This window comes from Brienomyrus brachyistius, chromosome 3 (assembly GCF_023856365.1).
Source record: "Brienomyrus brachyistius isolate T26 chromosome 3, BBRACH_0.4, whole genome shotgun sequence".
NCBI classification, from domain to species: domain Eukaryota; kingdom Metazoa; phylum Chordata; class Actinopteri; order Osteoglossiformes; family Mormyridae; genus Brienomyrus; species Brienomyrus brachyistius.
In genome coordinates, this window is record NC_064535.1 from 11,183,844 (window position 1) to 11,199,252 (window position 15,409).

Consider the following 15,409-nt stretch of genomic DNA (forward strand, 5'->3'; position numbering starts at 1 on the left):
CTCTTAATGTCTTACTATTGTTACCATATTATAATCTGACTGCCATCTGATAAACATAAGTGAAAAAATTTATGTAGTAAGACTCTAGCATGTATTGGTACCCTTTGACCACTTTATGGGTTATTCTGGTTCTTGGAATTCTAAAAGGTAGTATTTTAGTGGTTCTGTTTTTTTATGTCGATTTAAATGCCTTACATCTGATTCTATAATAGGCCGAAGCACAAGTTCACGGACAATATTGTCTGTCAGACATTTACAAAGAAATTATGAACAAACTAAACATTCATGTAATTTGATGGGTACTATTTTCTTTCAGTTAGATTCTGTTTGTTAGTTAAAATATTTACTTGTAGGAAGACCAGACATTTGCCACTTATTGTAACTATTTTATATATGTACACCATATGTTAGTTTTGAAAGACTAAAATTAATGAACTGAGGGAGATTGGGGATTTTGGGGTACTTTGGAAAAAAGTATTTCCTAGGTGTTTATCATTATTATTTATTTATGTATTTATTTATTTTTGGGAAAAGAAGAAGAGCACATTTTAAATGTAACCTCTCTTTATGTCAAAAGAAAGACCTGTGACACATTGCATCTGTCATAGGTTAATGTTTTAGCTGTAATTAACTATGATTTCTATACTTTTTCTAATTCGACTTTTAAATACTCACCAAATAACTGATTACGATCATCAAATTAATACCCTGTGCATTTGTCATCCATTTTATTAATTATGTTGTTTTGAACAGCGTCTGCGAGAAGGAGAATCATCAAGATGAAATAATAATTATAAAATAACTGGTCCTGTGGCTCATAATATAGAGCCCGAAATGCATGTCGGAACACATGGAAAAGTATGTTTGTATTTTCATTAAAACCTGCAGCCTGAGTTCTGAAGTTACAGTTTAGCTGCTGCCTCCTCTGCGGCACAGAAAGACACGAATATCTTTTTGTTTTGTTTTGTCTCTGTTTTTTGTGGGAACCTTTCATGGACTCTCCTTTTGGGGGGGGGGGGGGGGCATTTTCTTAAAATTACATACACACACTCGCTTTCTCTCTATGCAGTTTTTCTTTCGTAATGCGAGCCTGTAAAGGAAAAATAGTGGAAAAGAGGAGCGCGTAGCAGAGCATGGAAAAGGGCTACCGCTGAGCTTCCAGCTCCTCCTCCAGACTCCACTCATGAGAACCTTTTTCAATTGCCATATTCCGATTGTGTTAATAGACTGAAAGACATCTGCAAAAAGCTGTCCCCGCTCTTCATTTCAAAGGCCAGTATTTTTTTTTTTTTTTTTTTTTAAACCTTGACATAATTTCTGTTATCTAAGAGGCTGGAGTCGCATTTACATGAACTTTTCATGCATTAGGTTTATGCAGGGTCAGACCGCTCTCCACGATGCAGTGAAGTATAACTAAGCTAGCATGGTGGATATCCACCATTTAAATCAGCCTAAGAACTTTACATAACACATCATTGGCAGGCATGCATTTTTACATAAAGACAAAAGCACCGCAGAGACAGAGCAGATCGAGTTTTAGAAGAGATGACGAGCTCGCATTTCGGTCCTCTGTTTGCTGCGGTTTCACGGTGCTGTGGTCACTGTTTGTTTCCAAAAGGGCACGTCGGGGATATTGGTGGGGAAAAGCTGCCCCTTTTTTGGGGATGTGGAAAAAGGTTGATTTTTGCACCACAAAGCAGATATTTGAAAAACTCCATTCAAGTCCTGCCTGGGTAAAAGCCTCACCCTACCAAAGCACCAATGGTTATTAAAATTTCCCCTTTGATGAATGCTTTTATGAGGGCTTTCTCCTGGAAGCATGTTGTGTATGTGTGGGAAGTGTTGTAGCCGCATACGAAGATGAGCGAAGATCAGAACTGGGAAATGGGGCTCCTTAAATATAGTCTTTGATGCAATAACTGATGGGTCTTACAGAAGCACCCCATAAATATGTACTTCGCAGTGTGAATCGGGGCAGTTTTTCTCCATCAGTGCAAGGCTGCAGTTGCATGAACAAGACTGCCAGGAAGGCCCCGCAGGCCTGCAGTAATAGATTGCATGCTAAACTGACGTGTCCACAATGACAGCCGTCCCAGTATCCCTGGGCAGGGAGGACTGTAATAGACCTTTGGCTCGCATTAATCTATTGCACTGAACGCAAGTTAATTTCTGAAGAATTCACTGAAACATCTTCCCCTTCAGTATCCTAAAACGTTTAAATCATGTAGAAAAACATGGAAATTAAGATCATGACGAGTGAAAGGTTTTTACACACCATAGGTTTTTACTTTTAATTTAAGTTTTCCTTGTATTTTATAAACTGCATAATTTTTTATTCTTGTTAATCATTGGAAAGAGTATGTAAGAGTGGCATCCTATTAACTGGTTGTGTGGTGATGGAATAGTCAAATTCAAGGCTTTTAACTCTAAATGCACTAGTTAGCCATTTCACCCTATGAAACAGAGCAGTATTTAATGTCCATTGTAGAAATAATGCCTCAGATTTTCTCTGCTGTTATAACTGTTAGAGCAGCTTATTTTGATGAATCAAAGATGACCTTTTTTGACAATAAAGGCATTCAAATGGTGGATATACTGTAAATGTATTTGTTAGCAAAGAATATTGAGTATATTTTTAATAAATGTTAAGTGAGTGACATGCAAATGTAGAAAATCTGATCGGAAAAACTTTTGACTTGTAGTGTGCATTCTTTGCATTATTGCCCTCTGCATCTGTCTGCTTTCTGGCATATGCAGATGGAAGAATACTAATAATAATACTCTTCTTGTTTATTTTCTTAAACATTTTCTTAAAATTATTGTTGGTTCTCACAACTTCTTGTAAGTTATTGTATTAATTTCTTAGTTGTTTACTAAGCTTGGTATTAATTTGAGTTATTTGAGCACATATAAAAGAAAATAAAACAATTTCTGGGTAGTACCATCAGTCTCTAAAGCACAACTGCTCCTATTACACACAACTTTACTTTTGGGCAGTTGTTATTTTCTTGTGTAACTGGGGCAGCTTCTGAGCAGCTGTAATCTGGAAGCTCAGCCTTGTTTCTTACGTTTTATTTGAGGTTTTTATCCACCCATCAGTTTTCAGTGACTTTTTTCTCCAGAAATAGAGGCGAGCTGGAGTCTGTGCTGACAAGGGAGAGTGTGCGCGTCTCAGGGCAGTGACCAGGTCAGAGGTCATTCACATATGCCAGGGGAATGTTACCGGCACCAGTCTATCAGAACAGCATCTGTCTAATCCGGGGTGAAACCCACAAACCCACAGCTCTGCAATAAGCATATGAACGACATTTAGGGGCTGGTGCCGGATTCAAACCTGTAACTAAGTGCGATTTAAAAGTGACACTCGTGATGTTTCTTTATGTGTGTGTATAAAAATGACACATTATATTACATTCAGTGCACGCAAAGGCTAGGAATGCTTGCTTAATTCATTAAAGATTGCATTAAAATTGAAGTTTAGTTGCAGAGCACTGTCGGTACATGTAAGTGTTCTGAAGCATCGAAAGTCTGTACGTAAAGGAAATTGCTATTCACTCAAAAATGTTTCATCAGCCATATAAAAGACGTATCGTGCCAATAAAAGGAACACCTGCAACCTGGATATAATATCACGATTATTAAGGGGAATAAATGTTGGTAATTCTTTCTATAGACTCAAATCCAATTAAATAAGTAAAAAAAATGAGCAATTGAAACAGGATATTAAATCATGATCATCTAGATTGATGAATGTTCTTTGTTAAGTGCTTTTGGGGGGGGGGGCAACTATGTTAGGAAAGGCGCTATGTAAAATGAATTGAATGCAATTGAACATTAACAATGTCTTGAGATGAAAAATCAATTTGATCTTAATTTTGTAATTTGCATAAATATCATTTGCTAATGGAAGTTCCTCTTCGAAAACAAGTTGAAATTTTCTTTGTAATTATTGGACATCCATAGCAAAATATGATTTCCATTAATGAGCATAAGTGTATTAAATGCATTCTATCCATGGTATAAAAAAAAAATAAAAAATTAAATAAATAATGACCTGGCTACAACAGATAGAATGGAGGTACTGTCATTGTACAGTAATTACTAATGGATGCTCCAGTTGTTCTGCATCTGATTTTTCAAAAAATAATTGAATAAAATATATGATATTCATCATCTATGTATCCTTTTAAAAGATGATTTGATTAGCTTCTCCAGTATAACTACTCAGAGAAAGTGGTCATTCACCACACTGGCCTTTAAATCACTGGTTTATTTGAAGATTACAAGGGGTGATGGCATTCGCCCCCAGAGTCTTTCCTAGTGGTCCATCGTGTTTGTCCTGTAATTTTTTTTGTTGGGATATTTGGATGGTTCTGGGTGACTTTAGGGAATCGCTGGCCTGTGATCTGGGGGACAGCATGACTCCCGCCGTTGTGCCTATGGATGGAATCTCTATCAATCCGCTGCAAAATATCAGTTTATAAATGTCTGTTAAAAGCGTTTTGCTACTGGGATGGATTTGAATTTCACTGGGTGTTGTTAAGTAACTTGTAGCAGTGGTGTTCAACAGGTAGAAGCAATGTCAAAATCTGTGTTCAGTCACGTAGTACAAAACTATTGTGGCTATAGGTTACTCTTAGCAGAGGAGTAGGTATTAATGGAGATGGCTGTAGTGCAATGTTGTGTTAGCTCAGCAGAAACAGAGAGTAAAGAAGATGACGTCATCTTCGTGTAAGCGCTGGGAAAGTGGCTGTCATCTCTCTCTGAGTTGTAGTTAATGTTTTTGCTGCTGATGAGAGGTGTCAGATTAAAGAATAAAGCACGGTGCTCCTGTGATTAATCAATCACACGGTCAAGTTGCATTTCATGGAATATTCTGTTTTTCTACCGAAGTGCCTTGTCATCATAAAATGTTATAGTTTTATAATGTAACCCCCTCTTGCCCACCTTGCAAAATGCCCTTAAAATGTCTGGAAAAACCGATAGGCAGATTACAAAGATACATAAGCATACGCAAATCTAACGCAACGAACAGAGGTTTAAGACTTCGTTTCAGAAGATCAAGATTGTTGGTGTCCTGAAATGGTGGTAAACACGATTTACCATATTTATATGGATTATGTATAAGACGGGATTTTTTGGTGAAGTTAAAAAGATAGAATGTCTAAAGTAAAATTACTGAATTGAATAAAACACAAAAGGACATAATCCTGCTTTCAGATGGTTTCCTGGTACTGGAGGCTGGGCACTGGAGTTCTTTTATGCCGTGTGGATCATGCATGCTATTTATTCACTTCTGCATTAGTATTCATATTAAAAAAAAACCACTGCTGAAGCGCGCTAAGATTCCTACAGGTTACCCTCTGTTCGTTACAGCAATGATTATTAATGCTACATTTTGGAAGCTGGTCTCCTCAGCACCCTTTACAGACAACCTTTACAGCACAGAATAAAGCAATAATATTCCTTAAATAGGTTCTTTAAAAGTCTGACCCCTTTCATTTATAAACAGATTCATTCTTTGTACACTCTTATTTTTGTGATGTTTTTATTGCTTCAGATCCCAGAACCTTGCGGGTTAAGGATTTTACTGCAGGAATGAGGATCATGGCAGAAAATTGGCAGATGGGAGCATCCATTTCTCCGCTAATTACAGAGTCCGCAAGCTCGAGCCCTGACACAGTTCAACTGGGCAATGTAGTGCCTGCCAACTCCTATCCTGTTCGCTTTATAAAATGCTCTTTAATTCTGCGGCACAATATCATTAACTTTGTAAGTGGATGAACACAATGGACAAGCAATTTAATTAACTTCTGCCATTGGATAGCTAAATGAAATTAATGCACAATATTTCCCATGGAAGCGGCCAACCTTGGGAGCGCAGCAGATTGTTGGCAGGTCAGGCCCTTCTGTTGGTTTGTCCAATTACTCCTAGTTTAGACCCATCCATAATATTTTAATGAAAAAAAAATAAAATCAGTGATTTGTAGATCAATCATGCACATCTGTCGCTGCAGTTTAAGCGGTTTGTAAAGCCTCATTTAGAATTACCCCGTAGCCTTTGCCACATAACAAAAAAGTCCGAATCTGTTGGTGAATACCCTCAACAACGGTTACTGGTTTGCTTTTTGTTGGTCTTTGGACGAGATTCAGCACCCTACATCGTCCCCAAGAAGAATTACTCTGCTCCATGGTGGCGTTTTACAGTATGTTAAGTAACGTTGGTCCAAACATTCGTTTTTCTTGTATGCCGATACCGATATTTCTCGAAGTAGGTATTTGAAACGCATGTCTCCCAGTTGCAAACTTCCTGGTATTCTGTACTGTCATAAAGTTCAGATGGAAAAGTGCTTATTAATTTGTGGTTTTGTCGTCTACTTCAGAACAGAAAAATGTAAAAAGGGCAGATATATTAAATTAAGTTATAGATGTTTGATTTGGATATAACTGGTTATTTTTGATGTATACGTTGTCAGATGTGATTTATTTTTATTTACCATTTGGTCTTTTTAATTTTGTTAGTTTAATAGAACTGCAGGCCTACGTTTTTTTGCCTGCTGTTGAGGCGTCTTGGAGACGAGCTCGTTGTCGACGTTACAATAAGCGAAGTAAATATTGTTTTTAGTGTTAACACGGAGCCACCCAGTTAGTCGTTTGTTGTTCCACTCCCCCCATGCTGGTATGGAAGTGCCAAGTAGAGAGGGACGCGTGTGAATGTACGCTGCTGAACGGTGTTTTTACCCAGATAACAGCTCTTTCAGGAAATGATGGGTAGTCTAACAACTAGCTTGTTTGCAAACAGGAAAAGTGACAGAATAACTTTTAATGAGTTTTTTTTTTGTGTGTCCAGTCAGCTCCTCCACCATCCAATGAATAATAGACACTGTAGCTCAATACTCTGAATACTCAATCAATTGAGCTGTGAGCGAAGGTTGGCAAACACATACGGGCAGAGCTGCTAAGCTTCCCGATCTGTATTTCAGTGCTGAAATGCACCCTGGCTCTATTGACGCTCTTTTTTTCACCCCTTTTCCTTTTTCTTTTCTTTTTTTTGGATGTTGTCATTGCAGAGAATGACAAACATCCTGTTTGTGCAGTATTGGGGATTTTCTTCTCAGAAGGCTCTGTGTAAGTTTGGTCCTTGAATAACAAGTGATGCTCCGTAGACGCCTTGTTCCGTTTGAGCCAGTGGCTGCCTTTGTTTGATCATTCACTCAATTGAGATCTACGTCAGTTGTAGTTCTTTTTATTTGGTGGACTTTTATTTCAAGGCCTTGAAATATGATTCTCGTTACCACTGCATTTGCCAAAGCTGTTTGTCTCAATAGCAGTAAAATTCAACAACTGTAAAATAATAGAATGGAGATGGAGACAGTGGAGATTAGAGCAGTCTGGTGCTTTCTTTTTTAGCTATCATTAATTAGGTGATAAAGAGTAGATTGCATAATATGGTGAAACACAAACAGCAGTAAAATGAAATATGGATCGAGGCAGCAGCCACTGTAGGGAATGACATCATCGGCAGCAAGGCAGATCGACCTCTTCCATCAGAAAGGCTGAGCTACAGTTCTGGCATTTGTAAGTGATTTAACCAAGAGATGCTGTGATGAATGGACAAGCGGTGTCATAAGGAGATTCAGCTTAGCACATGGATGCTGCCTAGAGCTCAGTGATGAGTTAAGCTCATGGATAGTTCTGAGCTGACATTTTAATGCTCAGCTGTAATTGTTTGATTGTGGAAACGATTAATTTTCTTTTCTTGTGCTGTCGTCTAACGCCGCAGTGGTTCTAGATAATAGTAATAGTTTCAGTGTCACCATCAGGTCCTTTAATGCATATCCATTGCTACAGCAAACTGCTCATTCAGCCCAGCGATGGAGTGAAGTAAAGCCACGTCGCAAATTGAGAAAGTGTCCCTCCCATTGTTTGTGCTGCATTGGTTTTAGCAAAACCAGTCAAGGGCCTTGTGTTGCATTTTAGCGAGGCACGTATGAAGCGCAATTAGCATGGTGAATGTCGATGGACATGCAAAACCTCTATCTCCCTCTTTAGTATTGAGATGTCTTTAGATGCCTCTTTCGGCAATCGGAAATGGGGGAAGTCTTGCAGGTGACTTTTTAATTTCCTCCTTATTTTGCGTTCAGTGCTCACTTTTAAATGGTGCATGATGCGTTCCACTACACTTGACTTGTTTTTCGCACGTTTAGGATTATGGCGCACAGCACTCAGCTACTACCTGACATGTCCCTCCTTGTGAATAAGTATTTCTGTAATGGAAGCACATACTAATCTGTAAGCTGTACCTTAAACGGGCATGTGCAATGCACCCTCTGCCTGAAACGCACCGTGGGTCAAGTGCAACTCAAACGGGTGAGTGTTGCCGGAGGCAGAAGATCTCTGGTGGTTTTGCCCCTGAGACCTGTACTGCTGTGCTGGCCAATGCAAGGTAGGGGAGCAGGTCAGGAGGCTGCAGTAAAGTGATCACTTTTATGTTTGGTTTATGGTTCATTTTTCAAATTAAATGCAGAAAATCCATTTAGAGGTCAGAGAGGTATCTGCTACTTTTCACAGTGTGAGTGTACTGGGAGCAGGCGAACTCCGAGTATGTAGGCCTACTAGATATGTTTGTGGAAAGTATTTGCCCCACACGCTCTTCACTACTTTTACATGGTCCATGGGTATTTATGCTGAAATCTAAAATGAATTGGTCAAAGAAAATATGCTTTATTGGTCAAAATAGTGAAGTAGACTCAATTTTTCAGGGGGCAGAGATAAAAAAATAATCCAGATCCGTTTAGCTATTAGCTATTTTCCCATATTTTCATATGCTTTTCGTACAAATTTTCGCAACCCTACTGGGGGTCAAATCCTAGATATTTCTTGAGGTACAGAGATCAATTATGTTATTATTATGTTATATCTTTTATAAATTTGTTTGTCAATTTAATTTTTTTTTTCTTTTCTTTTCTTTTTATAACAGCATTTACTTCTCATTCTTAACAAAAGCGTGCTGCGATGGTCGGTGTAACCTTTGAGGTGTTTGGTGAATCTGCTGTCTGGTACATACAGCTCAGGCAGGAGGGCTTAGCCAGAATCACCCATAAAACCCAGCCTTTTTTGGCATGCTTATTGTCTTTCTGTCTACAATTACACTGATTAGTCATTCCTTACATCTTCCTGGCTCGAGTGCTGAACTTAATAGAGTGCATTTTACTAATGGAAAATTAAGTAGGACTTCTGACAGTTTGGTTTATAAATATGTAAAATATACTTTTAATTATTTCAAGCGAATCTGGCAAGTAATCAATAACGTGAGACGTGACAAACATACGCTTGACATTGGCTATTGTGTGGGGGCTGGTAAAAGATAAGCACTTCCTGTCATCGGAGACCTAGTCTAATTAATATTTTGAACCTGTCATGTCTAATGATAAATGGATTAATTGCACCCTGCTAATATAATAGGCTCTTCATGCTGAAGGTTGTGGGAGGAGAGGAAAAAAATGAGCCAGTCTGTTTGAACTCTGATGTTAAATATTTATTAGAGGTTAAGTATAGATTTTTATGATTGCGTCTAAGTGGCTATCTTTGCTATTGTTTGTCATTTATTTGAAACTCGATTAATTGCAGTTTGTTTAAAGTAATCATGTAAATCCCATTTGCAGTAATTGCATTTGTTGAGGTAATGGGGTAATAAGTCATCAACGTCCCAAGAACAGAGTATTGGAGATGTATATTTTATTAATTTTCTTTTATTCCCTTGTCCCCATAGAAGTGGTTAGCCACTGTTTGCTACCGCAACGCACCTGTTGCTATGAGCCACAAGTCACGTCCATTAAGTGCCTCGAACTTTTTGCAGTGCTTTTTCATATCACAGTGCAAACGATTTAAGGTTAGTTGTTGTGAGCTTGTAGGTGGATAATTTGTGTGTGTTGTGACAGCATTATTCACTTACTTGGATATCATAAAGGCACTAACACTAATTTCACCATTCATTTGGAATTAATTACAGGGGGTTATGTAAGCTTAGCTGCTGTCATGTCAACACAGGTAATGATTGAAACACTGAAAACCATTCAGGCATTCAGTTATGTATAAATAAACTTATACGTATATAAAAAAATATATATAAATTTGTTTAGCTATGTATATTTTATTATATATAAAGTATAAAATGGGCATTGCTGGATTTTAACTATAGCCTTGTATTTTTCTGGGTTTGTCAATTTGGTTGATTATATGTGGATATCTATGTGTGAAAACTGAAGTGGATGTATTTTGGTATCATAAAGCAGGATGATAAATTCTGCATTGGGTACAGGTGCAAAGTGGATTGGAGGTGATAATTAAATGAAAATAGGAATAGAACTACGCATGACTAGGCGATGCCCTTTTTTCGAAGTTAACCTTGAGCGCCTTAGCAGTTTCTGTAGTTCAGATTTTACATCTTTGAAAGAGAGAGAAAATAAGCAAAGATGTGCTGTGTGTTGGGACGGTGAGGAGCTGTTCTCATCAATTAAATGCGTGACATTGTTTTTTGTTGGATGAACTTATATGTCAAGGAGATGGGCAGGACCTCATGTTTACACTTTTGACAAATCAGCAAATGTTTAATCTCAAGATGTGCTCCGTCTCATAAATAATGCAGCGCGCGGTGAGCCAAAACTCCGACTGCCAAGAGGCCGTCTCTCCACTACAAAGGAAAATGACAAAATGGGACTAAGTCCTTTCCTACTGAAATCTGCCTCTGCCTCTTTTCTCTGACTTTCTTTCTCACTTTTCCTCATCTACACATCTTGTGTTATTGGGTTTATTATCTTCCCTGCCTATGTTTGCCTGGTAAAGTACTTGTGATGAATGAGCATTACTAAGAGAGATAATGTAGTGACTGGGGAGGGGGGCGGGGGCATACGGTAGCCACACCACTGCCTTTCCAGACTGGTTCAAAGGTCAAATTAATGTACAAATGTAAAGGCTGCTTTGAACACTTGGAAAATACATGTTTTTTTTCCTTTTCTTTATGGGAAAATCAATGTGCATACTGAGTTGCTTTTAGCCCTCGGGCTGTTGGTTGAATACCAACTTTTGGGATACACCATGATAATTATTGTCTTACATATCCACTTTACTTACTTATCTGTCTGTTTGTTTATTCACCACTTCTTACATTTGTTTGTTTGCTTATTAACTTATTTTTTTAAAACACACAAACACAGATTTTGGGCTCTGTATGTTGGTGTTCCGGTTTACCCACTAATCTCGGTAATTTTCTAGTCTAAGACAACAAAAATTCTACTTTTGAAAAATGAGTCATCCATCTCGAAAATGCAAAAACATTATTTGCTTTGCCTATATTTTTTTACGTGCTGTGTAGGCTACAGCTTTGTTTTCCGCTCCTACCTAAGGAAGTCTGTCTTACATGTTACTAGCTTTGCTTACTTTCATAACAATCTGTTTCTCTTTTTTTTTCTCCTCCATAGGCACTTGGAAATTGCTATTTCATGCACGAAACCTTGAAAAACGTCCAGCAGTTTGATTTTAAAGGTAAAGTTTGTTTTATTTCCTAGGAATAAATTCCACTATTACCCATGTTACACAGGACAATCCGTACTAGTTTTCTAAAAAAAAAAAAAAAAAAAAAAAAACACTAAAGTACACATACTAGCATTAGAGTCTCATTCGCAAGATTTTCCCCCATAATAATTGAACTTGGAAGTTATTGAACAGTTAAGCTTGACTCATCACTGGCTGGTGTCAGAGGAGCAGTATCCCTGAGGCCACACTAATTAAAGCTGGGATATAGATATGAGGGAAAATGTCTCATTACAGTGGAGTCAGCATTAACACGGGTCATCCCAGTGAAGGACAGGCCCCCCATGGACACCCCCCCTGCCCCCCTTCCTTTCAGATCCCAGGCTGACTTATTAAATTACATGGATTTGTGTAGTAGCCTATTGAGAAAGTTGGCTACAAGCATTTACAGGTCTGCTTCAGATCATATAGTACCAACTGAGTCATTCTCCTCATACTGCCCCATAAACAGAGTAGGAATTGAATTTTACAGGTTCTCTGAAACTACAAATCAATGACTGCTGAACAGCTGAGTAAAACAGGACATGTCTGTAATTTAATTGATGCAGTTAATTTTTAAATGTATCTGCAGGGTTATTTCTCGTGATGGAACAGTCAGACATTATCCGGACTCTCTTGTTCTTCTGGTCTCACAAAAGGAGTAAAATACAACTGGCCAGTAGATGGAGTAGTTGCAAGAATGGCTTGTTACTAAGCAGCTGTAGCCTGAAAATCCATAATCGATTACCTGGCCAATAGGTTTCTTATACTACTAACATGCCACAAGTGATTACACTTAAGTGTTACAAATCAATAATCTCTGTTCACCTTTGTGCCTTTTTTTTTTAGCTAAGAAATACAAGAAAGTGATTGGGAAAGAGATCTACTCAGACACACTAGAAAGTACTTCAATGGTGGAAAAAGAGAAATTCCCACAGGAATATTTCCCCGAGGTAAGTTTTCTGGATTTATTATATAAGCTGTCAGTCTTTGTATTTTTTTCCCTTGTCTGGCAAATATCAGCTGAATGGTTTATTTGTGAAATAGAAGATAGAGGAATTTGTTTATAACCACCTGTCTGATGTGAAATCAAATCATATCTTAAATGTGTGCATTTTAGTTTTTCCTAATTAAAAATATTTTTTAGCACTTTGACTCTAACTGTGTTTATTATGGGGTTTTTCATAAATCCTCTCTAACCCTAACCCCCCATTTCCCCTTTTATTTATTTAACAAAAACAAACGCTTCCACTTTTCTTATTTAGTTTTTTTTTGCTGATACATTGCAATGAAAAAAAATATATTTATTTATATGTTTTTGATTTTCTGTTGTTGCCTTAATATTACTTGATAGTTAATATGCCATTATAATGTATACTTAATCATTTTTGAGTACAGCAATACACAAAGCACTCCAGTGTACAGTGACATAAGTATCCCTATTAAATTGGTTATCACATCATGGTAATTTGTAATTTGCTTTACCTGCCTTGTATTTCAAATATAAATATGCAGTGTAGTTGGATTGGGCAATTGTCACCCTAACTGATGTATGACACATTGTGGGGTTGTGTTTTCCTGAACAGGTAAACTATAATTTTTTGTATAGTTTTTATTTTTTTTGCACTTTTTAATAACCATTCTGACTCTTTTTTTTTGCGCACTTACATTCTTCCGCAGCCCACCCTCCCCTGCTCGTCTGGTCCTTCCTTACTTTTCATTTGTGCAGGCTGCTGCGAGTCTCCAATCGCGTACTTCACTACTTCAACTTTTTATTTTGAGTACACAAGTGAAAAGCTTGATTGGTGATTCATGACTACGTTTACTAATCATTGTGAGATACTAATGGTGTCAACAGACCTGGTTTCCGAAAAAGATAACGTAGCCTATAAAGTGTTTGTTGTTCTGGTTTTTTTTTGTTGTCCTTTTATTTTAATTTGTCTTTTATGGCTATTATTAACTAAACAGAAAAAGTAATTAATCATTTGAAGTCACTGAAGTCTGGCTAGGTGATTAGCCTAAACTAGGGCTGCTGTAAAGCAGTGTGGAAAATTAGGATTATAACACCCAGGATGTGACAGTAAACCAGAGTTTCCTCTAGTGATTACAAAATTAATTGATCAATTATATTTTTCCTACGCATTAAATATTCTCAGTTGTATGTGCACGGCGAGAAATGGAGAAAAGGGTTAAGGTTTAGGACAGGTGTGGCAGAGAATGGGAAAGTTCGCTCTGTAAGTAAGTTTTAATTCTCAGTTATTCATAATGACTTATAAAATAAGTACTTGCCCGCTTATTTACTGAGGCAGGTGCCAGCTGGGTTAATGGGGGAATCACAATGCTGGCTCCACATTGTGATGTCGCTGGTGATGTCGCTGGTGATGTTGGTGATCAGCCCAACCCCTTGGTATTTTATGGTATAATATCACAGGGGGAAGTGACTAAGGCCACAGACTCGTAACCTGAAGGGTCCTAGTTCGTCTCAGAGTTATATTAAACTATTATAAAATAATGGTAAAATAACTATAGTAAAATAATAATAAAAGTTCAGTATAGTTCATGCATAAACCAGTAACATATAGTTATTATCATTATTAAGTATTATAAAGTTATGGGACAAAAGTCTTGTATGCAATTCATCATTAACAGAAATGTCATTATGTGACGCATCTACATAAAAACGGCAGAAAATCAAATCATGAAAGTCTGAACTGAAGTAAGTGATTAGTTTTAATTTGTGGCAGAATAGAAAGAATGAAAAGCCACCTATGCATAATGTGAATTGTATACAGGATTTCCATTTTAAAAAGAAGCCTCTTTTATTATGTTATTTGTATTTCTTTTATCTTATCTTAAACAAGCATTCTTTCATTGTTATGTGCTTCTTTGCTTTATTTTTCTTGATATAATGTGTCGAAAATCTGAACATGGCACATTATAAATGGTGACATTTTTGGGTTTGACTTTTGACCACGGTATGTTTTCACTTATTCTTCTAAAATTGATCTAAATCCTCGAAATGCTTTCAGGAGCTCTGAAATATGTCAGAACTCTTTGATCGACGTCAACAGTCCCGATAGACTGGTACCTCAGTTTCCTGTGATCATTTTGACCTGAGGTGGGTGTGGCTTCTCCAGCCGGCCTGGGGGCCTCGCTGAAAGCACCCCCCCCCCCCCCCCCCCCTCCAATGCACAATCCAATCGTCATGATTTTACAAGCGCTTCTGATAAAGTAATGAAGACCATTTCCAGTGTGACTGCGCCAGTGTCGGCTCCATTTGTCACCTCATCCGTTACCCACGGTCCAGCAAGCAGCATACAAATATATGCAAAAGAGATGAGCGTGGCCTTTAAAAGCATCCCTGTTTGTTTTTCCCCTGTCCTATAACCCGTCTCATTTCCCTGTATCCATTTTAAGATGATCTAGAACTAATTACATTGACTGAGGTGTGATGCAATTTAAAATAATTACCACCCCGACTTAAGTCTGTCAAGGAAAATAAACAACAAAAAAAAGGGCAAACAGGGAAATGACAAAAGTTTCCGTGTGATTTATGAGTCCTCCTGGACAGGGTTATGAATCTCAGATGATTCTCATGGGAGGAGCACTTTAGATAATGTTGGCCCATTTAAAAGGAACAGATTTGTGTAGTCTATCAGGGCCGAGTTTTTTTTTTTTAAAGCCTGTAGTGAGAAATTGGTTGTTATCATAGATCACAGATACTGCTCAAACCTCTTATGAAAGATGAATTAATTTCACTAATGCTTTAATGCAAAGCTCTCATGAGGCAGGCAGGCAAGCGATAACCCCTGTGCCGTCTCTGCTTCCTCAATGCTGA

General features: G+C 37.8%; 1 protein-coding gene across 3 annotated transcripts in view; it reads left to right on the top strand.

Moving 5' to 3' along the window:
* The window catches only part of LOC125738681 (inositol polyphosphate-5-phosphatase A), a 118,238-nt gene that overhangs the window by 54,145 nt on the left and 48,684 nt on the right, over window positions 1-15,409 (top strand). For all 3 annotated transcript variants that reach the window (XM_049007879.1, XM_049007877.1, XM_049007878.1), the window contains exons 5-6: window positions 11,481-11,544; window positions 12,421-12,524. In XM_049007879.1, the coding sequence (XP_048863836.1) occupies window positions 11,481-11,544; window positions 12,421-12,524 (168 nt within the window). The remainder of the gene's footprint in view (window positions 1-11,480; window positions 11,545-12,420; window positions 12,525-15,409) is intronic.